The sequence below is a fragment of the Pristiophorus japonicus genome, chromosome 6 (genome assembly GCF_044704955.1).
Source record: "Pristiophorus japonicus isolate sPriJap1 chromosome 6, sPriJap1.hap1, whole genome shotgun sequence".
NCBI lineage: Eukaryota > Metazoa > Chordata > Chondrichthyes > Pristiophoridae > Pristiophorus > Pristiophorus japonicus.
Genome location: NC_091982.1, coordinates 52,686,667 through 52,713,926, shown reverse-complemented (window position 1 = coordinate 52,713,926; position 27,260 = coordinate 52,686,667). Strand labels below are relative to the sequence as shown.

General features: G+C 45.5%; 1 protein-coding gene across 1 annotated transcript in view; it reads left to right on the top strand.

Annotated features, from left to right (window-relative positions):
• The window catches only part of il1rapl2 (interleukin 1 receptor accessory protein-like 2), a 704,017-nt gene that overhangs the window by 664,805 nt on the left and 11,952 nt on the right, over nt 1–27,260 (top strand). Inside the window, exon 10 of the mRNA XM_070883960.1 lies at nt 1,443–1,613. Within this exon, the coding sequence (XP_070740061.1) occupies nt 1,443–1,613 (171 nt within the window). The remainder of the gene's footprint in view (nt 1–1,442; nt 1,614–27,260) is intronic.

Below are 27,260 nucleotides of genomic sequence, written 5' to 3'. Positions count from 1 at the left end.
GATTTGATAGAGGGGTTCAAAATCATTTGGGGTCTGGACAGAGTAGGTAGAGAGAAACTGTTCCCATTGGTGGAGGGGTCGAGAACCAGAGGACACAGATTTAAGGTGATTGGCAAAAGAGCCAAAGGCGCTACAGGATGAACCTCCCTTATCCGGAACCCTGGGGACTTGGCCTGTTCTGGATAAGAGATTTTTCCGGACGAGGGGTGATCTCGTTAAATTGGATGGTACAGATACTGAGCAAGGGGATATCAGGGCTGGCTGGCTTGGAGCTGGGAGTGCGGCAAAGAGAACATGGGGGGGTGCGGTTGATCGCAGGGTTAGGCCAGCGATTGCGGGAGTTGGCAGCGAGGAAGGACTTTAATTTGTTCGTGTCGGAGTTCTGCGCATGCTCCACCTGGTGGCTAGGAATGGTTCTGGATGAGGGGTGGTTCTGGATAAGGCAGTTCTGGATAAGGGAGGTTCAACCTGTATAAGAAAAAAACTTTTTTACACAGTGAGTGGTTGGGATCTGAAATGCACTGCCTGAAAGGCTGGTGGAGGCAGACTCAATCACGGCTTATAAAAGGGAGTTGGTAGAGTATCTGAAATAAAAAAAATTGCAGGGTTACGGGGAAAGGGCGGGGGAGTGGGACTAGCTGAGGTGCTCTTGCAGAGAGCCGGCATGGGCTCGAAGAACCAAATGGCCTTTATCCGTGCTGTAGCCATTCTATGATACTTGGATGGACTTGTAGGTCTGTGACTTGAGTAGACAACATAGCAGGTAAATGCGACTTGACTAAATAGTAAAGAAATGTGACTGCAGTACATAGAAGAATGGGGCTAGACTACATCGCAAAGGACTGGGAGTAGACCACATCGCAGAGGAATGCGACTCGAGTCGAGAACTCCTCTGTGGAGTTGGTTGCAGCACGGACACAATGGATTGAATGGTCCCCTTAAATCTCCATGATTCTGTAATACATTGAAGCATAGTGTGGTCTCTCATGCTGAGCTCCAAATAATTAAATCTCCCAATCAGATGATGGTGTACTTGTCACAGTCCGATCCTATGTGACTGAAGGTCAGACGCAGTGTGTGATTGATTTTAGCTCGGTTTCATTAACTCGCTGTGCAGAAGCCACGTTTTTTTTTATTTCGCTGAAAATGCACAAATTCAAGCAATCTAAAAGAAACTCATTCTTAACCAAGTTCGAACAAAGAAGAGCACTGTCGTGACCTGGCCCAGTCAACTGACCCAAACTGGATAAGCTTGAAATCTGCCATGGGCTCTTGCTCATCTACAATAACGATACCATTCTATTCAATGGCAGTCATGTGTTTCAATCTATTTCAGCAGTGCCTTCCAGATGGAATTTTGTAAGCGTGCATAGGTAGGTTATGAGCTTATTTTAATTTGGCTGTCCATTTAACTGTGTTTTTTTTTCTTTTAATCTCTCTAGATAATAAAGAATATGATGCATACCTGTCATATACCAAAATCAACCCTGACTCTCTCACCCAGGAAAACAGGGAACAAGAACAGTTTGCTTTGGAAATACTGCCAGACGTACTGGAGAAGCACTATGGGTACAAACTATTTATTCCTGACAGGGATCTAATGCCAAGTGGAAGTAAGTAAACATTATTTATTGGCATTTCTTTTACATTCCTGTCACAGCACAGGAAGCTCTGAAGGTCATTTCACACAGCTGCAATATAATGGTACAATCCTTCTGCCCGCACCCCCCCCCCAATCTACTAAATGGATTTTCCCACTAAGGTAAGCCTTGGGGGAAACACAACGTCATAAAAGAACATAAGAAATAAGAGCAGGAGTAGGCCATCTGGCCCTTCGAGCCTGCTCCGCCATTCAATAAGATCATGGCCGATCTCCTACCCCAACTCCACCTTCCTTCACTATCCACATATCCCTTAATTCTCTTAATTTCCCCCAAATTATCCACCACTGTCTTGAATATACTCAATGACTGAGCATCCACAGCTCTCTGGGGTAGAGAATTCCAAAGATTCGCAACCCTTTGAGTGAAGAAATTTCTCCTCATCTCAGTCCTAAATGGCCGATCCGTTATACTGAGACTGTGACTTCGTGTTCTAGATTCCCCAGCCAGGGGAAACATTTTCTCAGCATTAACCCTGTCAAGCCCTGTAAGAATTTTGGGCTGGATTTTCAGCTTTGCTGATTTCGGGGCGGTAATGGCGACGGGGCGGTAAAGTTTGCCCCTGGGAACAGTTTGCGCCTCAGTCAGCAAAATTGGGCAGTTAAGCCCTGAGTGTGGGGCAGAGCACTCAGGGAAGCATTGTACACCTCTCTTGGGGCGCTAGGCTGGCTGAGCATGGCAAAATCCTAAGCTAAATAGCCGGGCTGGAAGTGTACTGAGAGAGGCCTGGGGGGAAAAAAACCCTGAAAAACCCACGGAAAACATTCCCAATCCATATCATAAATCCCAACATAAATCATAAAATAATTTTTTAAAAAGCACTCACACTTAGGATGGCATTACTTAAATCTCTTCAGTCGGTATAGTTGGACCGGCTGTATTTACAGGCAGTCACTGCGGGGCGAGCTGTGGGCTGCGGGCTGTAAGAGTCGGGCGGGAGTCCAAAATCGAGCCGATATCGTAACCAGGGGCGTTGCACACAGGCTCAACTCTTCTGGGTGGTACTGCTCCGGCCCCTGCAAAACTGGCCACGAAAACCCCCAGAGGGGCACTGGAAACTGACCGCCTGCCCAGAAGTGCTCACCGCTGCCATTGCTGCCCCTCCAGGGCGACAACAGAGACAGACTTCACCGAAAAATCCAGCCCATAATATGTTTCAATAAGATCACCTCTCATTTATCTAAACTCTCGGGAATATAGGCCTAGCCTACTCAATCTCTCCTCATAGGACAATCCCATCATCCCAGGAACCACTCTCATGAACCCTCGTTGCACCCCCTTGAAGTCTGTCTTTACCTGAGGTAAGGAGACCAGAACTGTACACAACACTCCAGGTGTGCCCTCACCGGTGCCCTGTATAACTGTGGTGAGACTTCTTCACTCTTAGAAATGATCAAGAAAGAAGAGGACGCTGTCACTTGTTATTCCCATTGACAGTATTAATTAATTTTAATAAATGGTAATTTAACTCCCTAAGGGGACGAGAGCTGTCAGAAGCACTTTTCTTCATTCTACAGGTTAAAGTACGGCATTCCGGGAAAATGGATGGAAATTTGCTTCATGCCAAATGTCTCGGCCTTTCAGGCCTCTCATGGAGGATTTATTCACGCGAGGCAAAGTCGCTATGGCATGTAGAACCCTGCATTTCCTCTGAGTTGCCCCTTTTCCTGAGGTTCAACAAACCAATCGGTGCGATGTTTGTGATTATCACAGTCCAACACCTTAACAGGTGGAAAATCAGCCTCCAGATCCTTATTATGAACTGCTTGCCAATCCAGAGCCGTGACGCAAGGCATTCAACAAAAAAAACATGCTTCACCTACATTGAGGTGTCGGGCATTGTGCAAGAGACACTAGGTGGGAGGGCAGCAAGGTTTGGCTCTAGTTTGTATCCCTCCACTCCCCAAATCCACAGGCCTTGAAATAAGACGGGAAAGATATCGCCCACAGGGCCACCATTCATAGCACCTGTCAGGAACTGTTTCCATTATATGGAAAGAAATACAAAGCAAAATCTGCACTTCAGCCACCGGGGTGCAAGATTAGAGGGGAAATACACAGATTACATTACGTAGGGATTACATTGGATTTACGACACAGAAGCAGGCCATCCGGCCCAACCAATTCATACCGGTGTTAATGCTCCCCTGGAGCCTCCTCCCTTCTTTCCTCATCTAACTTCCCTTCTCCCTCATCTGCTTGTCTCCTCCTTCTTCTTAGGCAGTCCCGCGGAGTCGAGGATGACTTGCTTCCACACTAAAATGTGTTCTAAGGTGACTGATGAGACCAATGCGAGTTGTACAGTCTCTGTCACAGGTGGGGCAGATGGTGATTGGATAGAGGGGTGGGTGCGGTGTTTGATTTGTCGTATGCTCCTTCCATTGTTAATACTTGGCTTCCGCGTGTTCCCGGCGAAAAGACTCAAGGTATTCAGCGCCTTCTCAGATGCTTCTCCTTCACTTTGAGCGGTCTTGGGCCAGGGATTCCCAAGAGTCGGTGGGGATATTACATTTTGTCAATGAGGCTTTGAGGGTGTCCTTTAAACGTTTTCTCTGCCCTCCTTGCCTGCCGTGACGTAGCTCGGAGTAGAGTGCTTGTTTCGGGAGTCTAGTATCGACAATGTTGCCCGCACAGCAGAGCTGGTCGAGTATGGTCAATTCCTCGATGCTGGTTATGTTGGCCTGAGAGAGAACGCTGACATTGGTGCACCTGAATTGGCAGGATTTTGCGGAGGCAGCATTGGTGGTACTTCTCCAGTGCTTTTAGATGCTTACTGTACATAGTCCATATTTCTGAGCCATATAGGAGGGCGGGTATCATTATTTCTCTGTAGACCATGAGCTTGGAGCCAGGTTTGGGATCTTGGTCTTCAAACACTCTCTTCCTCAGGCGACCGAAGGTTGCACTGGCACACTGAATGTGGTGTTGGACTTGGTCATCGATGTCTGTCCTTGCTGATAGTAGGCTCCCAAGGTATGGGAAGTGGTCCACATTGTCCAAAGTCTCGTCATGGATCTTGATAACCGGGGAGCAGTACTGTGTGGTGGGGGCAAGTTATTAGAGAACCTTTGTCTTACTGATGTTTAATGTAAGGCTCAGACTCTCATACGCTTCAGTAAAGGTGTCAACGATGGTTTGGAGTTCGGACTCTGAGTGTGCACAAACGCAATTTTCATCTGCATATTGTAATTCAATGACAGAGGTTGGAACAACCTTGGATCTGGACTGGAGGCATCGGAGGTTGAACAATATCCCACTTGTCCTGTCGGTTAACTCCACTCCAGCGGGGAGCTTGTTAAGGGTGGGATGAAGCACTGCAGCGAGGAAGATTGAGAAGAGGGTTGGTGAGATGCACAGCCTTGCTTGACCCTGGTCTGCACGTGTATTGGGTCTGTGGTGGATCCGTTGTTGAGAATCACGGCTTGCATGTTATCATGAAGCAGGCCGAGGATGGTGACAAATTTTTGAGGACAGCCGAATTTGAGAAGGACGCCCCATAATCCCTCACAGTTGACAGCGGTTCTGGTTCATTGAAAGTCGTCATTGGCTGTGAGGCGTTGGCTGAATAGGGCTTGCTTTGCAGGGTCTTTGCGTGCTTCAGCGTTGATTTCTTTGAAGCAGCATCTCTGTTGCCCTCGCCGTTTTGAGGCTACGTTGATGGAGATATCAGAGCGGATTAGACAGTGGTCAGTCCAGCAGTTGTCAGCTCCTGTCATGGCGTGGGTGATGCGGATGTCCTTGCAGTCCCTTGCTCGGACGATGACGTAGTCTAGCAGATGCCAATGCTGGAGCTAGGGTGTTGCCAGGAGGCCTTGTATTGTCTTTCTGACGAAACAAGGCATTGGTTACGACAAGACCATGTTCTGAGCATTTCATCAGGAGGAGGATACCATTGAAGTTGGTTTTCCCTACCCCTTCCCTGCCAATCACCCCTCTCCAGAAATCTGTGTCCTTTCCAACTCTGGCATTAAAGTTGCCCAGGAGAATCAGCTTGTCGCCCGTTGGGACTTGGGACAGAAATTGTTCAAGACTGGAGTAGAATTCTTCTTTGGCCTCATCCGTAGCTTCCAGGATTGGGCCGTGAGCACATCAATCTTAGAGCAGCTTGGCATTGCACACCAGCTACCACACAAACTTGACAGAGCAAGATCTTGGTCCAATGGCAAGGGATTCAAGACGATTGGAGATCACGTTCTGCTGCATGGGCCTAGTACACACACACACACACACACACACACACACACACATACACACATTCCTACTGACCCCCTCCCTCTCTCCCTCAGGTCGCCGAGTAGGTGAGCACATTAATCTTGGAGCAGCTTACCGGGGGACCCAGGATACATATGCTTGTCTAGCCTCCCCTTAAATGCATCGATACTATTCGCTTCAACCACTCCCTGTGGCAGCAAGCTCCACATTCTCACCACTCTTTGGGTAAAGAAGTTTCTTCTGAATTCCCTGTTGGATTTCTTGGTGACTATCTTATATTGATGGCCTCTTGTTATGCTCTGCCCCACAAGTGGAAACATTCTCTGTATCCACTCTATCAAAACCTTTCATAATTTGAAAGACCTCTATTAGGTCACCCCTCAGCCTTTTTTCAAGAGAAAAGAGACCCAGCCTGTTCATTGTTTCCTGATAGGTATACCTTCACATTTGTGGTATAATCCTTGTAAATCTTCTCTGCACCTTCTCCAGTACCTCTATATCGTATTTATAATATGGCATGCAGAACTGTACGCAGTACTCGAAGTGTAGTCTAACCAAGGTTCGATATAGGTTTAGTATAACTTCCCCACTTTTCAATTTAATACCTCTAGAAATAAACCCTAGTGCCTGGTTTGCTGTTTTTATGGCCTTGCTAACTTGTGTCGTTACTTTTAGTAATTTGTGTATTTGTACTCCGAGATCCCTTTGTTCCTCTACCCTACCTAGACTCTCACCCTCCAAGTAACAAGTAAAATCCCTATTCTTCCTACCAAAATGTACTACCTCACATTTATCTGTCTTGAACTTGTAAATCTTCTCTGCACCTTCTTCAGTGCCTCTATATCCTTTTTTATAACATGGCGACCAGAACTGCACGCACTAATCTAACCAAGGTTCATAGAAACATAGAAACATAGAAAATAGGTGCAGGAGCAGGCCATTCAGCCCTTCTAGCCTGCACCGCCATTCAATGAGTTCATGGCTGAACATGAAACTTCAGTACCCCCTTCCTGCTTTCTCGCCATACCCCTTGATCCCCCGAGTAGTAAGGACTTCATCTAACTCCCTTTTGAATATATTTAGTGAATTGGCCTCAACTACTTTCTGTGGTAGTGAATTCCACAGGTTCACCACTCTCTGGGTGAAGAAGTTTCTCCTCATCTCAGTCCTAAATGGCTTACCCCTTATCCTCAGACTGTGACCCCTGGTTCTGGACTTCCCCAACATTGGGAACATTCTTCCTGCATCTAACCTGTCTAAACCCGTCAGAATTTTAAACGTTTCTATGAGGTCCCCTCTCATTCTTCTGAACTCCAGTGAATACAAGCCCAGTTGATCCAGTCTTTCTTGATAGGTCAGTCCCACCATCCCGGGAATAAGTCTGGTGAATCTTCGCTGCACTCCCTCAATAGCAAGAATGTCCTTCCTCAAGTTAGGAGACCAAAACTGTACACAATACTCCAGGTGTGGCCTCACCAAGGCCCTGTACAACTGTAGCAACACCTCCCTGCCCCTGTACTCAAATCCCCTCGCTATGAAGGCCAACATGCCATTTGCTTTCTTAACCGCCTGCTGTACCTGCATGCCAACCTTCAATGACTGATGTACCATGACACCCAGGTCTCGTTGCACCTTCCCTTTTCCTAATCTGTCACCATTCAGATAATAGTCTGTCTCTCTGTTTTTACCACCAAAGTGGATAACCTCACATTTATCCACATTATACTTCATCTGCCATGCATTTGCCCACTCACCTAACCTATCCAAGTCACTCTGCAGCCTCATAGCATCCTCCTCGCAGCTCACACTGCCACCCAACTTCGTGTCATCCGCAAATTTGGAGATACTACATTTAATCCCCTCGTCTAAATCATTAATGTACAATGTAAACAGCTGGGGCCCCAGTACAGAACCTTGCGGTACCCCACTAGTCACTGCCTGCCATTCTGAAAAGTCCCCATTTACTCCTACTCTTTGCTTCCTGTCTGACAACCAGTTCTCAATCCACGTCAACACACTACCCCCAATCCCATGTGCTTTAACTTTGCACATTAATCTCTTGTCGAAAGCCCTCTGAAAGTCCAAATATACCACATCAACTGGTTCTCCTTTGTCCACTTTACTGGAAACATCCTCAAAAAATTCCAGAAGATTTGTCAAGCATGATTTCCCTTTCACAAATCCATACTGACTTGGACCTATCATGTCACCATTTTCCAAATGCGCTGCTATGACATCCTTAATAATTCGATATAGGTTTAGCACATCGGCATGTATGTTATACATGCTAAACAAAGAATGTGTTTATTTCAATCAGCATACTTACTTTTGTGCCCACTGTGAGTATAAATCTGATTAGACTTAGGGCAATGTCAAGTTAGAGTAATGTGAATGTTTAAAATTAAAAAAGGATGGGACAACGTGGATAGAACCACAGTCCAGGGTCTAGAACAAGGGGACATACATACAAGATTAAGTGCAAGAGATTAAAACAAATAAAAGAGCTGCATTTATATAACACCTTTCACAGCCACTGGACATCTCAAAGTGCTTTACAGCCAATGAAGTACTTTTGAAGTGTAGTCACAGTTGTAATGTATGAAACGCCTCAGCAGGTCGGGGCCTTCAAAGCAGCAGCATGGAGCACACCACCTCAAGGTGCAGCATGTGCTGGAGAACGATGGCTGTGAAGAGGGCTACTGGATTGGACGTCATCAAGGTCCAGGTCGTGATTGGAGTATGAGCAGGTACAGCAGGAGCAGCACAGTCGGGGCACAGGAGCAGCGAGTTATCTTAAACGATAAGGGGTTATGGGGAGTGGGCGGAGAAGTGGAGCTGAGTCTGTGATCAGAACAGCCGTGATTTTATTGAATGGTGGAGCAGGTTCGAGGGGCCATATGGCGTATTCCTGCTCCTATTTCTTATGTTCTTATGAGTGATCATGGAGCGACATGATCGGGGCCTAGGAGAGGCGTGAGTTCTGGGCCCAGGGGTAGCACGGGCCAGCCCACACTGCAATATGTGTGCGCACTAGGTCCATGCAGCAGAGCTGGTCTCCAGTCATCTTGGTTAATCCCTTGCCACTGGACCAAGACCGAGCTCTGTCAAGCCCGTGTGGTGGCTGGTGTGCAACGGCCACCACACGTTAAAAAAATCCATGCACAGGCATCTTCCACCCTTCAACATGTAGTTCGGGACCTGGAATATTAGATCCTTCATTGAAACACCTGTGAACTCATCCCTTTTTGGCATGGAAGCTAGTCATCCTCGATACAAGGGACCGCCTATGATGATGATGATATAGGAACTCAGCACTCAGCAAAGCTCCCACAAACAGCAATGTGATAATGACCAGATAATGTTTCTGTGATGTTGATTGAGGGAGAACTCCCCTGCTCTTCTTTGAAATAATCTCACAGGATCTTTTACATTCACCTGAGAGAGCAGACAGGGCCTCAGTTTAACCTCTCATCTGAAAGGCAGCACCTCCAACAATGCAGCACTCCCTCTGTACTGCACTGGAGTGTCAGCCTAGACTTCTACGCTGAAGTATCTGAAGTGGGACTTGATCTCACGACCTTCTGACTCAGAAGCGAGGGTGCTACCCACTGAGCCACGGCTGACACTTAAAGTGGCACCGTCACTTCCTGAGGATGCTGATGGTTTACTGCACAACTTTATTCCATGTGTGGCTGTATAGGTGTTCTACTTCTATCTACTGATTGTATTTTATGGTACTATGCCAGATTTTCAGTCCATAGCCTAACTCATCCAATAAGCAGCCGTGTAGTTGGTTGCCAATCTCTAACATGACCGGTTGCTTGTTTACTTGGCTGCTCATCTGGAAAAACTAACGAGAAGTGATCTTCTCGAAACATATAAGATAATGAGGGGACTCGACAAGGTGGATGCTGGATGCAGACTGGATACTTCCACTCATAGGGGAAATTTAAATTAGGGAACTATGGGCTACAACCTCCACTTTGTGATATTTCCGGCGTGGGCATTATGAAAGGGTTTTCTGATCGCCGGTTTCTCGCCCATTTTTAAAACATCTAGTTTCCATTTTTGAAATTGGGCGTTACCGCGAGCGATATCAAATGAGCGGTAGTATTAAATTTTTTTGACCTTCTGCCATAAAGTGTGGCCGTCCTTAGCAACGGCATGGCAACGCTCGATTCCTGCGATTCAGGAGGTCAAGAGTCATCATGACATGCGCAGAAGAAAAAACAGAGAGAGAGGGAGCTCGGAGGCACTGAAAGCCTGTGTGGCTGTGGTGTGTGCTTGTCTGGCTGTTGTGGGAGACACGAGGGAGATTCATCAATAGCAAAAAGCCTACTAAACACCACGAACATAGTTGGCACTGAATTTTTGTCCAACAAATAAGATATAACATGGAAGGGATGGAGGAGACCCTGAAGTTGATAGCCAGGAACACTGGTGGCAGAGTGCTCCCAGTGGTCCCGGAGCGCCGCGCTGCACTCCAAGGTGATGCACCCCCATTTCCAACCACACATGAGAGCCAGCAGCAACATCTTGCTTCTGGCTCGGAGCATGCTCCCACCTCGGGACCATCCTCTCCCGTATCCGTCCAAGCAGCACTTCGGCCGTCACCCCCCGCCTCCACCCCCCCCCGCCCCCCCCCCCGAATGAAGCATCGCCTGAGGACTCCTCGGCCAGGCAGCTTGGAGTCAGGAGGGGAAGGTGAAGGGGTAGAGGTGGGGAGGAGAAGGGGTGGGGGGGGAAGGGTTGGTTTGTACAGAAATACTGATGATTTCATACTAATGTTCGGTTTAAATGTTTTTTATTCAACAAAACCTTGTAGCACATTGGTTCGGTTGGCTACACCGTATAACCACACTTAAATTCAATCAACTTAAACTTTAACTGTCACCAAGTTACTATTGATGTATGACCTGCACACCCAGCAGTGTGTCAGCCTTGTAAATAACACCAACGTTCTTTCAGGCAAGGCGATCATTGATGAGTTCCTGACGTAAGGCTCTTACAGCTATCATGCCACCATGGGCCCTTTCATATGGTCTACATGGGGGCAGGGGCATGGCTTCAGTGTCAGCCTGATTGTCTAGGCCGATGTCAGCATCCGCCTCCTCATCCTCCTCTTCCTCTCTCTGGTGAGGTGGACTGTCAGATTCATCAGGCAATTCTTGTCCCCTCCTGATAGCCAAGTTGTGTAGCATGGAGCACACCACCACGAATTGAGCTACCAGCTCAGAGTGGTATTGGAGCTCGCCTCCTGAGTGGTCCAGACATCTAAAGCGCTGCTTCAGCACTCCAATGGTTTTCTCTACGATATTGCAAGTTGCTCTGTGGCTCTCGTTGTTTCGTCTGTCAGCCTCGGTGTGGGTGTCACGCAGCGGGGTCATCAGCTAGTTGGCGAGACCATATCCTTTGTCACCAAGTATCCAGCATTGACCTTGTGGCTCATTGTTAAACAAGGCAGATACAGTGCCCTCTCTCAGGATGTGAGCATCATGGATGCTGCCCGGAAATTGAGCATTCACTGCTAGTATAATTTACTGGTGGTCGACAACCAGTTGGACATTCAAAGAGTGGAATCCCTCGCAGTTCCTGAAAACCTTGGCATCCTGAAAAGGTGTTGCATCGTGATGTGCGTACAGTCTATTGCTCCCTGCACCTTGGGGAAGTTTGCAATTCTGGAGAATCCTAGAGCCCTCTCACTCTGTGCCTCCCTGGTCATAGGGAAGCTGATCAAGTCCCTCCTGCGTGCGTACAGGGATTCAGTGACCTGTCTAATACAGCGATGTGTGCAATGCTGAGAAAGTCTGCAAATGTTGCCAGCTGTGGCCTGAAAAGAACCCGCGGCATAGAACGACAGTGCTGCGTTGACTTTGACCTCGACGGACAGTGCAGTTCTGATGGTGCTGGCAAGCTGCAGATCTGCCCTTATCAGCTGGCATACCTCAGTGATAACCTCCTTTGTGGAAGCGCAGTCTCCGAAGGCACATGGTGTTGGGCAAGTCGAGGTAAGAATGCTTCTCCTTGTACTTGCGGGGGGGTGTAACGTCTGGTCCTCCTCATCAGTCTGGCACTTCGTACATTGGGCACATAATGCAATGCAGCGTTCCTTCGGCAATGTCGAGTCTGCTGCATGTAATTGGTCACCAAGAGAGGGTGAGAAAGGACAGGCCCCATTGCAGTAGCTCTCTGTTTTCCACCGATTGGTCACAAACAAGGAATGTCCCAACAAATGCACCTCTTCAATTCCAATCGGTCACAGTATGGTCAAGATGTTTTTACAGATCTTCACATTAACCCCAACGACCTGCAGAGTACATCAGAACTCCGCCGAGGTTTTTAAAGGATGCAACATGTGGGTCTACAACTTGCCGTCTGATTCGTTCCCGTTAGCTCCACTTTTTGTGGGCGGTTTTTTTGGGCGAGCGATATTGTGGCCGATAAGTGTGTGACGTGGTGAAATTGATGATGGGCGATCTCTATGGCCGCTAGTTTGGGTAAATATGTTCCTTTTGATAAAAATCAGTGGGCGGGCGTTAATATTGAATCTCGGCGTTAATTCCATGTGGAAAGTAACGCTGGGCGATATTATGGGCGTTGAATTCGCTCATTCTGATGATTCCATCCAAAAAAAGTGGGCGAGCGGTAATATTTTTTCCCGGCGTTAAGCACATGGGGAAAGTAATGCACGGCGATAAGTTTCTGAAACATGCCCGCCAGTTTCCATTTTGTGCCAAAATGGGCGATATATGGGCGCTATACGTCATTTCAGCGGTAAAATGGGCGCTAAGTGGGCGTTAAACATGCAAAAAAAGTGGAAATTCTAGCCCATGGTTTCAGAATAAGGGGCCACCCATTTAAAACTGAGATGAGGAGGAATTTCTTCTCTCAGAGGGTTGTAAATCTGTGGAATTCTCTGCCCCAAAGAGCTGTGGAGGCTGGGTTATTGAATATATTTAAGGCGGAGATAGACAGATTTTTGAGCGATAAGGGAGTAAAGGGTTATGGGGAGCGGGCGGGGAAGTGGAGCTGAGTCCATGATCAGATCAGCCTTGATCTTATTAAATGGTGGAGCAGGCTCGAGAGGCCAAGTGGCAATTCCTGCTCCTATTTCTTATGTTTTTTAAAGTTTACTTGTACTTCTTTTAATTTAATATACTGTATTCGCTGCTCACGATGTGGTCTGCTCTACATTGGGGAGCCCAAACTCAGATTGGGTGACTGCTTTGCGGAGCATCTCTGCTCAGTCAACAAGTGTTACCCCGAGCTTCCGGTCACCTGTCACTTTAATTCTCCGCTCCACTCCCACTGCGACCTGTCCATCCTCGGTCTCCTGCACTGTTCCAACAAAGATCAACGCAAGCTCGAGGAACAGCACCTCATCTTTCGTTGAAGCACTTTACAGTCTTCTGGACTCAACATCGAGTTCAACAATTTCAAACCATAAACTCTGCCCCTATATTCTTTCCTTTTTTCTGTTTTTCCTCTCTTTCCCACAGCAGCTGTTGACGATTCTGCCATTTCCATTTCCACCCCATCTACACTCACCTTTTGTTTATTACCATTACCATCTCCTTTTGCCTTGCACCATCACCCCTTTTGTTATTTAATCTCTCCTGCCTTCCACCCGATCACACACCTTCCCTTTTGTTCTTTCCTCCCCTCCCCCCTTTCCCCGCCTCTGCACTTGCTTAAAAACCTGTTACATCTCTAACTTTTTCCAGTTCTGACGAAGGGTCATCGACCTGAAACGTTAACTCTGTTTCTCTCTCCACAGATGTTGCCTGACCCGTTGCATATTCCCAGCATTTTCTGCTTTTTACTTCAAAAGTTTGTTGAGCTACTTATTCTGTCAGTTCAGCTGCTTGCTTATTTTAATGTTCAGGTTGTAGTACTGAAGCAGTGTTGTGATGCGCTTGGGGGTCAAAATGGTGTGGAATCGGTCCACGTAACATTGTGAGGCAGCAACACCAGGAACAACTGCATACGCATGCAATCCTGTGCCTGCACACCCAGACTCTTATATCAAGCGGGGAACAGCATGCTGGCCCTACTCTCAGTCAGAAAAAATGGCACATGGTGCCCTTGTTGGCATCAGTTATGTTGTTCCATGGGCCATGCTGCCTCAGATGACACAGGAGAATACCATCTCATGTGTTGGCAAAGGGGAATACCATTTCATGAGTTGGGCCTCTGCTCTTTCGGAGGTGGTAGCACAATCTGTGAGCACCAAGGCTGGGGCTGCCAACAGTGACATTTGTGGATACTTGCTGCTGCTACAACTGTCTCTGGGTTCGCATCTGTAGCAGAACTATTATGAGGTTATTTTTTTACTGCTGGGGATGACTTTATCAAATCACTGTCTTCATTAGTTTTCTCAGTTAGTTACAGATATTGGCCTTAGGTCTTAAAGTATCACCTTATCTAACATTGCAGTAATTTCAAACTGCGTAATTAATAATTGACACTCGCAGCTATCCAGTTACTCACTGCTACACGTTTATAGCTAAACTTATTCAGAGTACGGTCATTGGCTAACGTTTCTGAGTGGCACGGGAAGATTTTGTCAGCAGTAGGCAACTCATTTATCTACTTCAATTACTGGACTTTTCGTTCAGTGAATAACCATCTTGTATTTGCCACCTCCATGACATTTCGGGACATTTGAAGAAATGTTCCACATCCTGTTGAAATGTTTAAGTCTGTGACTTTCTTTATCTGTAGAACTGAAGCAGCTCCAGCAAGGCATTGTCTGTTTATGGCTCAGCTACCTCCCATACTTAGTGCAGTTGTAAAATCATAGAATAATACAGCACAGAAGGTGGCCTTTTGGCCCATCGAGTCTGTGTCGGCTCTTTTAAAGAGCAATCCAGTTAGTACCACCCCCGCCCTCCCATTCTTTCCCCATATCCCTGCAATTTTTTTAATAATTTAAAAGGATAATTAAATATTGGCCTTTACCTCAAGGGTGGAGTGCAAAGGGGTAGAAGTTATGTTACAGTTAAATAAAGCTCTGATTACACCCCAGCTGGGGTATTGTGTTCAGTTCCTGGCACTGCATCTTCGAAGCATATGTTGGCCTTAAAGGGGCTGAAGTGCAGATTGACCAGCATGATACTGGGGCTAAAATGGTTAAGTTATGGAGACAGGTTGCACAGACTAGGCTTGTATTCACTTGATTGTAGAAAATTAAGTGGTGATCTAATTGAGGTATTCAAGATGATTAATGCTTGGCTAGGGTAGATAAAATCATAGAATTATAGAATAGTGCAGCACAGAAGAAGGCCGTTCATCCCATCGAGTCTGCGCCGGCTCTTTCGAAGAGCAATCCAGTAGGTCCTACTCGCCTACTCTTTCCCCATATCTCGGAGATTTTTTTATCCTTCAAATATTTATCCAATTCCCTTTTGAGGACTCCTATTGAATCTGTCATCATAGGCAGTCCCTCGGAATCGAGGAAGACTTGCTTCCACTCCCAAAGTGAGTTCTCTGGTGGCTAAACAGTCCAATACGAGAGCCACAGACCCTGTCACAGGTGGGACAGACAATCGTCGAGGGAAGGGGTGGGTGGGGCTGGTTTGCCGCACGCTCCTTCCGTTGTCTGCGCTTGACCTCTTCACGCTCTTTGCATTGAGACTCAAATAACTCAACGCCCTCCCGGATGCACTTTTTCCACCTCGGGCGGCACCCTGTCAACATCCTCCGCCTGCTCCATGATGGTATGTAGGCCATGATCCTTACCAACGGATCCATTACGGACCCAATTCACGTCCGGACCATTACAGACCCAATTCACGTCTGGACCGGGGTCAAACAGGGCTGCGTCATCACTCCAACCCTCTTCTCAATCTTCCTCGCCGCCATACTCCACCTCACAATCAACAAGCTCCCCGCTGGAGTGGAACTAAACTATGGAACCAGTGGGAAGCTGTTTAATCTTTGAATTTGTATCACCACCCTATCAGGCAGTGCATACCAAATCCTAACCACTAATTGTGTAAAACAAAAGTTATTTAATGATTGCTTGTTACTGAAATAGGTAGAAGGAAGGGAGGAATTAACTTTATATAGTTCCTGATCACCTCCAGACATCCTGAAGCATTTAACAAGCAATGAATGACTCTTGAAGTACGATCACTGTTGTTTTGTAGGCAAATATGGCACCCAATTTGCACATAGCAAGCTCCCACAACAGCAGGTGAAGGAAGACCATAAAATATATAACACACCTCAGAGAGGCAGAAGTTTGTGCTCATTTAGCTAATGTAGTTAGTGACATTAGATGCATGTATGCAATCAATCAGTCCATGTTTGCTTAATATCCTGTGGAGTGCTAAGAGTTTTAATGAATTTTCTCCCTCTCCAATGTTGCTCAAAGCCATGGTAATGTTATAGTTTAAACTTAGCGCACACATTAAAGCAGGTCGGTGTTCCATCTGCTCTGGAGGTGCAGTGACATAACCGAAGGCACTGAATCCTTACTGGGATATATATTCATGGGTCTTGGTCACTCCCTCCCCCCACCCTGTACTTTGCTCAAGAGACCATTATTTATCTATGAGCCTTGACGGTGAGTTTTGGCAGGCTATTCCAGCAGAAGAAGCTTCTTTGCCAACTTTCCCTCACCGTGATGTCCATATGGTACATGTCCAGCAGAGGTTGCTGATAACGGTCAGGGATGGAAACACTGGGCATCCTTACTGAGGCACAGGAGGGAACAATAATGTATGCACACATGAGTATGCTCACAGGTTTGTAGAGCAGTTGCCTCGTCGTAGGACTGCTCCTCGACCAGGCCAAGTTGGCCATTAACCAGTCCAGGCAGCGGGCAGTCAAGGGAGTCATTCAACCCGACCGCCTGCCTCTCTTCCGCGGCTATGTTCGCGCCAGGGTGTCCCTGGAGATGGAGCACGCGGTGTCCACTGGTACACTCGCGGCCTTCCGCGAGAGGTGGGCACCGGAGGAACTGGAATATAACATCACCCCCGGCAACCGAATTTTACTTTGATCAAAGTTTCCGTGAAAGTTGTGGATTCTAGTACCCTTGCCAAAAGGGGGCACTTGATTTAAAGCTCTACTTAAAATAGTTGTAGAGCTGTTACATTGTGAGTGGCTTAGCCAGTCATGTGATGTTCACAAGACTCAGTAAAATCCCAGCCAGTTGGGACTAGGGCATCCACAATGAGGTATGCAGTTGTGAACTGATAATGTGTAGCGTGATTGTTAAACCTTTGCTATTTGGAACTAGTTGGTTTATTAACAATGTGTTGCTGTGAATTCTTAAGCAAGAATCCATGAAGCAAATACTTTACAGGAACCAATTTATTACCTAAAGTGCAGCAAAAATCAAAATGCTTCATATGAAGTGCATCGACAACATTTTCCAACCCTTGAGTATTTAGTGTAATGTTGCATTAATCTGACTTCAAAGGCTCATTCAAAGTAAATAGCGAGATTTGTAATCAATCAAAATCGAAAGAGTTGTTGACAAGAACTGAATTGTTTAGTCAGAAGATCCCATTGTGGATTGCTGTTCTCTCGGAGAAAACTTATTTTCATTTTGTTAAATATCCGTTGCTTTTCCCTCGACTTTTACAAATGTTGCAACATTCATTTAATTAGCTGCCTTCATTTACTCCAAACTTCTTGTGAATACAGGTATAATGTCCCGAAACGGGAACCCTTGGGACCGAGGCCATTCCGGATTTTGTGTTTTTCCGGATTTTGGAGACGAAATCTGAAGTCCCGAATCCGGAAACCCCTGGGCCGAGTTTCGGGTATTTCGGATTTCGGAGAAGAAAATCCGACGTCCTGAATCCAGAAACCTCGTGGATGATTTTAGGGTATTTACGTCCCGAATCCGGAAACCCTTGGGCCAACTTTCATGTGTTTGCGGATTTCGGAACATTACATCCGACGGTCCAAATCCGGCAAACTCGAGGCCGGGCTGCGTATTTTTTTTGATTCCTGCTTGGAAAAGGTATGTACAGCTTAAAAGTCCGGTTTTCAGGAAATATTTCCGGATTCCGGACAATGACTCTTGCAATCTGCACAATGTCTGGTTTTCGGACAATTCCGTTTTTTAGAACTCCGGATTTCGGACACTCTACCTGTACTAGGTAATTGTGTGTAATATAACAGTGCCTCACCTTAGGCGGCTGCTAATAATTGTGCGCTGTTGCTATGGTTGTGTCAAACAATAGTCAATCATTTCCAGCAGTGACATAACACGAAACGTTATTTTGCACTGCTTTGTCTATAGTGCCAGCCAAATTATTGTTCATGTGCTTTTATTAACTCTGCACATTTTTATATATTCACAAAACTTATAAAGTAATTGAATCAAAGAATGAGCACCGCTTATCAGCCTCTCAATATATTTATAATGTTCTGTTCAATCCTTCTCCCACTTCTGGGTGAATCTGGGCAGGAGATTGAATGACAGGAGTCTCAAGTTGATGACTAGAAATTCACACATAAGCATACAAACAAGAGCGTTGACCTCTTGGGAACAGATAACAAATATTAACATAGTCTAAGAAAGAAAGACTTTGCATTTATATAGCGCCTTTCATGACCACCAGACGTCCTAAAGCGCTTTACAGCTAATGAAGTACTTTTTGAAGTGTGATCACTGTTGTAATGTAGAAAACGCGACAGCCAATTTATGCACAGCAAGCTCCCACAAACAGCAATGTGACAATGACCAGATAATTTGCCTTAGAGATGTTGTTTGAAGGATAAATATTGGCTTGGACACCTGGGATAACTCCCTTGCTCTTCTTCAAAATAGCGCCATTGGATCTTTAACATCCACCTGAGAAAGCAGACAAGGCCTTGGTTTAACGTCTCATCCAAAAGCCGGCACCTCCGACGCTGCAGCACCCCCTCAGTACCGTACTGGGGCGTCAACCTAGTTTTTATGCTCAAGTCCCCGAACCCACAACCTTTTGACTCAGAGGCGAGGGTGCTACCCACTGAGCCACAGCTGGCACTTAAAAATAAAAGAACTTCTAAATTGACAACATCATTCTTTGACAAGAGGGAGGGCAGGTGGCCTGCTCCCAGGCCTCGATGATACCGTTAGTTGATCTGTGAGGTTCTGCCTGGAAGTTAGCGTAAGTTAGCTTGCCCTTGATGTCTCCTGCCTCCTTCTGCTGGACGAGCTCTCTCTTTGCTCCAAAACAGCTGGATCAAGTGACCAAACCCTTTACTGTATGATGAATTCTGTGTGGGAACCCATGCCCAATCACTCTATAAGATAAAGGGCCTGTACTGAGCTGTCCTCTCGTTCTTTTTTTGACATCCCAATCTATTTTTCACAGCAAAGATACTTCCACAGGTTCACGTCCTTTCTACGGACAACTGAAACCGCAAGATAAAGGCAGCAGTCTTTCTAAAAGAAGCACAAAAATACGTGGAGGACATCGGAAAGTCGTGCATTAATCGCGATTCCAATGTCATTGCTGGTGCGGGTGTCTTAAAGCCTTCACTCAGTCAGCACTTGCTTTGAGTTTTAACAGAGTGAGTAAGTTGCTCTTTGCTGAGTTGCAGGATTTCACAGCAGAACATTGAAAAGAACGAGAAGCTCTATCTTTGGACATTTATAAATATAGAATGAATGACATCTCGACACAGGAACACAGCATCCCAGCTGGGTGTAGATGATTAAAATGTCCTGAGTCCTGTTCCATCAGAATTATTAATAAAAGCAATATGAAACCTTGACTGTTTCATTTTTTGTTACTTTTAACTTTTTTAAAAAATAATTAATATCTACCTTTCAGCTACTGTTTTTTTTTTATGGGCATTGTTGCAGGGCTGTATGATTCATTATTGTGGATATGATGAAAGTCTTCTCCTGGATAGTTCATGCTTATGTTTAACTTTTACAGATTAAGGTTGACAGATGGTTCTGCCTCAAGAAGCTAAACTAATGTGCTTTCTTTACTAATGGTTTCACCACTGCCCATACATCTGTCTGTCTTAACTTTCTCCCAGACAATAGAGACATGAAATAGTACTGTCATTCTGTTCTGTTCCCAATTTTCAAGTTTGCTTAAATATTTTAGGAGCTGTTTATACTTGTATAAATGCATAAATATTGAGTGTCTGCCATGGCTCAGTGGGTAGGACTTTTGCCTCTCAGTCAGAAGGTTGAGGGTTCAAGTCCCACTTGAGCACAAAATCCATTGCAGTAGTGAGGGAGTGCTGCACTGGTGAATGAGATGTTAATCTGAGGCCTAGTGCTGCCCACTCAGGTGGATGGTTAAGATCTCACAGCATTTTAAAGCACAGTGGAGTCCTCCCCAGTGTCCTCGGGCCAATATTTATCACTCAAACAACATCTCTAAAAAACAGATGATCTATTTATTTTCACATTGATGTTTGTGGAACCTTGCTGTATGTAAATTGGCTCCCACATATCCCTACAATACAACAGTGACTACACTTCAAAAGGACTTCATTGGCTGTAAAGCACTTTGGGACATGATGAGATCAGGAAAGGTGCTATATAAATGTAAGATTTGATCGAGGTGTTTATAATCATGAGGGACCTGGACAGAGTAGATAGAGAGAAACTGTTCCCATTGGCAGAAGGTCAAGGACTAGAGGACACAGATTTAAGGTGATTGGCAAAAGAACCAAAGGCGACTTAAGGAAAAAATGTTTTTATGCAGCGAGTGATTATGATCTGGAATGCACTGCCTGAAAGGGTGCTGGAGGCAGACTCAATCACTGCTTTCAAAAGTGAGTTGGATAAGTACCTGAAAGGAAACAATTTTGAGGGCGACGGGGGAAAGGACGGGGGAGTGGGACTGGGTGAGGTGCTCTTGTAGAGAGCCGACATGGGCTTGACGGGCCGAATGGTCTTCTTCTGTACAGTAACCATTCTATGATGCTACGAAGTTCTTATAGTTTGCATTGAATTTTCACAGTACTTCTCGCCCTGTGTAACATTTAGCAGGCATTAGCATTGCCTGGGGGACATAGCCTCCCAGTGCAGTGTAACATGGAGTGGTAAGGCATCAGTTTTTGTCTGCGATTAATCACTCAGCGAGTTCCCATCCTCCGGTGATTCATCAGGATGAGGCAAAGCGTTTCCCCACAGGAAACAAGAATCACCTGGGGTCGCTCCTGTAACATTTCCCGGCAGATGATCTTCAGAGCTTTGCAGACAGAGGACTGGGAGCAGCACATCCCTCTTGACTGATGAATTGTGTAAGGGCTTGGGGAGGGAGGGAAACAAATATGTGAGCAGAATAGGAAGACATTGTTTTAAAGAAATAATTAGCAGGTATGACAGGCATATTTATTGCCAGCTATTGTTACTCTATTTATCCCTGTTGAATCCAGGTTCAAGATTAATTATTTTTAGTGTAAAAATAAATTATCTTCATTTTTAACGTCACATGAAAGAAATAAAGACTTGCACTTATATCATAGAAACATAGAAAAACATAGAATCATAGAAAATAGGTGCAGGAGTAGGCCATTCGGCCCTTCAAGCATGCACCACCATTCAAGATCATGGCTGATCATTCCCTCAGTACCCCTTTCCTGCTTTCTCTCCATACCCCTTGATCCCCATAGCTGTAAGGACCATATCTAACTCCCTCTTGAATATATCCAATGAACTGCATCAACAACTCTCTGCGGCAGGGAATTCCACAGGTTAACAACTCTCTGAGTGAAGAAGTTTCTCCTCATCTCTGTCCTAAATGGCCTACCCCTTATCCTAAGACTATGTCCCCTGGTTATGGACTTCCCCATCATCGGGAACATTCTTCCCACATCTAACCTGTCCCGTCCCGTCAGAATCTTGTATGTTTCTATGAGATCCCCTCTCATTCTTCTAAACTCCAATGTATAAAAGCCCAGTTGATCCAATCTCTCCTCATACGTCAGTCCAGCCATCCCGGGAATCAGTCTGGTGAACCTTCACTGCACTCTCTCAATAGTAAAAACATCCTTCCTCAGATTAGGAGACCAAAACTGAACACAATATTCCAGGTGAGGCCTCCCTGCTCCTATACTCAAATCCCCTAGCTATGAAGGCCAACATACCATTTGCCTTCTTTACCAGTATGCCAACTTTCAATGAATGGTGAACCATGACACCAGGTCTCGTTGCACCTCCCCTTTTCCTAATCTGCCACCATTTAGAGAATATTCTGTCTTTGCGTCTTTGCCCCCAAAGTGGATAACCTCACATTTATCCACGTTATACTGCATCTGCCATGCATTTGCCCACTCACCTAACCTGTCTAAGTCACCCTGCAGCCTCTTAACGTTTCCCTCACAGCTCACACCGCCACCCAGTTTAGTGTCATCTGCAAACTTGGAGATATTACACTCAATTCCTTCATCCGAATCATTGATGTATATTGTAAAGAGCTGGGTTCCCAGCACTGAGTCCTGCCGCACTCCACTAGTCACTGCCTGCCATTCTGAAAAGGACCCGTTTATCCCGATTCTCTGCTTCCTGTCTGCCAACCAGTTTTCTATCCACATCAGTATATTACCCCCAATACCATGCGCTTTGATTTTGCACATCAATCACTTGTGTGGGACCTTGTCAAAAGCCTTTTGAAAGTCCAAATACACCACATCCACTGGTTCTCCTTTGTCCACTCTATTAGTTACATCCTCAAAAAATTCCAAAGATTTGTCAAGCATGATTTCCCTTTCATAAATCCATGCTGACATGGACTGATCCTGCCACTGCTTTCCAAATGTGCTGCTATTTCATCTTTAATAATTGATTCCAACATTTTCCCCACCACTGATGTCAGGCTAACCGGTCTATAATTACCCGCTTTCTCTCTCCCTCACTTTATAAAAAGTGGTGTTACATTAGCTACCCTCCAGTCCATAGGAACTGATCCCGAGTCGATAGACTGTTGGAAAATTATCACCAATGCATCCACTATTTCTAGGGCCACTTCCTTAAGTACTCTGGGATGCAGACTATCAGGCCCCAGGGATTTATCGGCCTTCAATCCCATCAATTTACCTAACACAATTTCCCGTCTAATAAGGATATCCTTCAGTTCCTCCTTCTCACTAGACCCTCGGTCCCCTAGTACTTCCGGAAGGTTATTTGTGTCTTCCTTCGTGAAGACAGGACCAAAGTATTTGTTCAATTGGTCTGCCATTTCTTTGTTCCCCGTTATAAATTCACCTGAATCCCCAGGACGTCCCAAAACACTTCAAAGCCAATGAAGTACTTTTTGAAGTGTAGTCACTATTGATATGTTTTTTTTTAAGTGTTCAGATTTATCTCAGGAGTAATAAGCTCAAGATTTTGCAAATTCCAGTGGAGCCTCCGAGCTGTGGTCTCTTTAGGACCGTCCATAATTCATAAATGGGTACAACTCTGAAATATACACAATCTGAAAAATGAAATTCTGCATGACATTGGCGGAGGGGTGGTGGAGTGAAATCAGTCTGGGGCGGAATCAGAAAACTGGTCGCAGCGAATCACAGCCATTTTAAACCCCGCCCGATTTTCTTTTCAATTCACTTCCGTTGAAACGAAAAATTGAGCGGAGTGTTAAACGGGCAGTCAACTGGCTATCGCCCAATTAATGATACCACCCGAGATGAATTTCACCCACTTGAAGCTTTCACACATAAGGGGGCTGAAATTGCCCTTTTCCTTAAGGCCTGTTACCACCGCAAGTCGGCGGCCACGCTGCGGAATGGAGTGCCCGCCGACTTTTCGTGGAATGGCCGCTGCTAGCCCAATTGCCCTCCCGAGTTTTCACGGCCGTGCCCCAATCACCCCCCCCCCCCCTCCGCCCCATACCATTCTGCTGCTGCCGAGCTGTGGTAAGCACGTCATCACCGTGCGCACTGCCGATCTACGCCCCCAATGGCGACATTCCCCTCGGAAAATACTTGGCCCACCCGACGGTGCTGAAACCTATTTATTCCCGGTGCTTCAGTGAGGCTGAAGCCTTCTGCAACGGCGGTGTGGCTTCCCTTAAAGGGGAGGGACTACTGCCATTGCCACCATTTTTTTTTTTGTTGGCCCGACAATTATGCCCCCGGGTTCGGCCAGGCTGGCAACAGGCAGCCTGGCACCACCTCTTGGATACCAGGCCACTGGTTCAGCTGCAACCCTCCCTGGTGGCCCAGTGGGCTGAAGTTTTTAAATCGCGGAGGCTCTCACCCTTTAAATGAAGGGGAGAGCCGTGATGACATGGCGTCGTGATGATGTCATTGTGGCGGTCACTCCGCACCGCCCCCAACTTCCGCCCCTCAGGTGTTGCCACCGCCACGTATCCGCCCTCAAGTCTTGTCACTGCCCCCAATAAGGGTGACTTCCGGATCCAAGGGGAAAAAAAACAACAAAGAGAAGAATGTCGCTCAAGAGGCAACCTGAACTGCAGCTGCGGTAAAAATCATCGAAACGGGGTGGGAGCGCCCCCTTTCAGGTGGAGGTCATTTCTACCCCAAGGTGTGTCCAAACCTATCAAAGAAATAAAACACAGTACACTGTAGCAAGCACAAAGATAAAGTACTTTGCTGTACATTACTATCGGGACATTGGAACAGGAGGAGGCCATTCAGCCCCTTGAGCCTGTTCCGCCATTCAATGAGATCACGGCTGCTCTGTATCTTAACTCCATCTAGCCATTTGATTCAATATTCCTTAACACCCTTGCCTATCAATCTCGGTTTTGATGTTTTCAATTGACCCGCCCCTCCCTCCCTGACCCCCAGCCTCAACAGCTTTTTGGGGAGAGCGTTCCAGATTTGCACTAGCCTTTTTGTGAAGATGTGCTTCCTGACATCACTCCTGAATGCCCTATTCTAATTTTAAGGTTATGCCTCCTTGTTCTTGGCTGCCCGCCCCCACCCCCCCTCGCTACCCCAGAGCAAATAGTTTCTCTCTACCCTACATTATAAAAGTGACTACACTCCAAAAGTACGTCATTGGCTGTAAAACCAATAAATCCAAGTCTTTCTCTCTATCCACCATATCAACTCCTCTCATCACCTTAAAAACCTCGTTAGGAATCTGCTTTTCCTCCCCTCCCCTCCTAAGGGGGCTATCTGCTGCCTGAGGTGCAATGTCCAGAACCGAAGGCAATACTCCAAATAGTGTCTGATCAGAGCTTTGTACCACTGTAACATAACTTCCACCTCTGTATTCCAACCCTCTTGAGGTAAAGGCCAACATTCCATTAGCCTTTTGAATTATTTTTTATACCTGCCCACTAGCTTTTAGTGATTTCTGTACTAGATTTCTCTGCTCACCCTCAGTTCCTAGCTTCTCGGTATTTAGAAAATACTCTGATCTATCTTTCTTCAGTGCAAAGTGGATGACCTCACACTTTCCTGCAGTGAACTTCATCCGCCACAGTTCTGTCCCCTCACTTACTCTATCAATGTCGTTTTTACACCTTCCTGCTCCCATCTGCACTATTTACTGTGCCGCCTAACTTAGAGTTGTCAGCAAACGTAGACATACGGCTCTCTATTCCTGCATGCAAGTCATTTATAAATACGGTGAAAAGCTGTGGCCCCATTACCGATCCATGGGGGACTCCACTAGTCATATCCTGCCAATTTAAGTACATACCCATTATTGCCTTGCGAGGTCCTGAGGTTGTGAAAGATACGATAAAATGCAAGTCTTTCTTTTTTCTTTATCGTCAGAGTAACATGATTTAACAAGAGCTGAAGTGATATGAAGATTTATTTAACAAGATGATAAGCAGTACATTAGCTTCTGTATATCACAAGCAGATTTTCTCGAGCGTTATGGCTAGCATGGCGTTTATATATATACATATATATATATATGTGTGTGAGTGGTGAGTGTATATGTATATATACACTAAGATAATGCTTGCAGTGTGTTCCGAATTAGCATGTCGTTCCTCACAGTGTAAAAATAAGAGTTCCTAAATTCCACAAACATACACAAATTAAGCTAATTAGAATAGAGATTTCGCCATGTAACTTAAAATATTTATTTAAAACTTAATTGGCAAGAAAATAACAGGGAGATAATACCAAAATGCTGGCCCAAGCCTCTCTGGAGCAAAATATGTTTCCGGATTGGACCTGGATAGTACCTAACTGATGACTCAATCGCCAAGCAGATACATTTCCTTGTTATAGATAGAGCTGTTCACTGGGGAAGTTTATCCGAAGATAAATTAATGCAAATCTTTAAATATTTCGTACGACAGTTATTTGCCCTCACACTTTTGCATGTGCACACTGTGTCCAATGATTCACTCCTTGAATATGTTGTTGCACAAAGCATAATAATAGAGTTTAGAAGCCTCTTGGGAGGGACTTCTTTCAGTGGATGGGAAAATACATTTGTGCGTGTAAATTAATTGCTTGTCATAAAAAAACCCTGTGGGACTCCTAATATCATTACAACAATATTCTCTAAATCTCATAAATAAATTTTTGAATTACAGCATAAAGGCTATTTTCTAATTAACAAAATTAAATTAACTTGGTATAACTCATTAATTTGTTTATATAGTGTAGCGAGACAAAAATTTGGTATTTCTGTTCAAAATAATTAGTAAGTATTGCGTTTATTAGTGAAAGGGGCACACAGCCTGCCACTGTATAATGCGGTCCCCAGTAAAAGCAGAGAAATCCAATGGGGATTCCCCCCTTGGCACTCCCTTACAAACATCCCAACACTACAGCAGAGATACCTAGAGATAGGGAAACAGTGGGCCAAAAATTGCGGTCGGAGGCTTCCCGCGGGCGGATGCCTCCGACCAAAAAAAAAATCCGAATGTACCTAGTGGACCTGCTCCAACGAACACATTGGGTCACATATTCCAGGAGTGTCTGCATATCCTGGGATCATGTGGGCCTAGACCACCAACAAAATGTAGTATTCTCATTGATAGTAATGGGAGTTCGGAGTTCTCATGACCATCAATGAGAATATCCCTAAAATCAAATAAAACACAAACATAAATTATAAAGCACTTCACTTGTTTTTAAATTAATAGAAATTGCATTAAATTAAATGAAAAAATTATTTTTTTGAAGTTTTTAAAAGAATGTTTCAATAGTGTTAAAAATGAACTTGCTTTCATAAACAGGGTTTCTAATATAAAAATGAGAAATAAAATTCACTTTTTCTATCTATTAAAACTCCTACACTGGTAAAAGCAGGCCTTATGCTTGCTTTTACCAGACGTAAGAGTTTGAAGGACCTTCGCTGGACAAGAGTTGGGCGAATAGCTCAAATCTCCGCCCGCGAAGGCTCTGCTCCCAGGGATGCATTCAATCTGTCAAAAGACATTACAGGACATTACCGCAAGTGCCGGGTTCAGGCGCATGCGCTTCATGCGCCTAAACCCAGAACTCTTCGGGCGTGTGCGCACATCG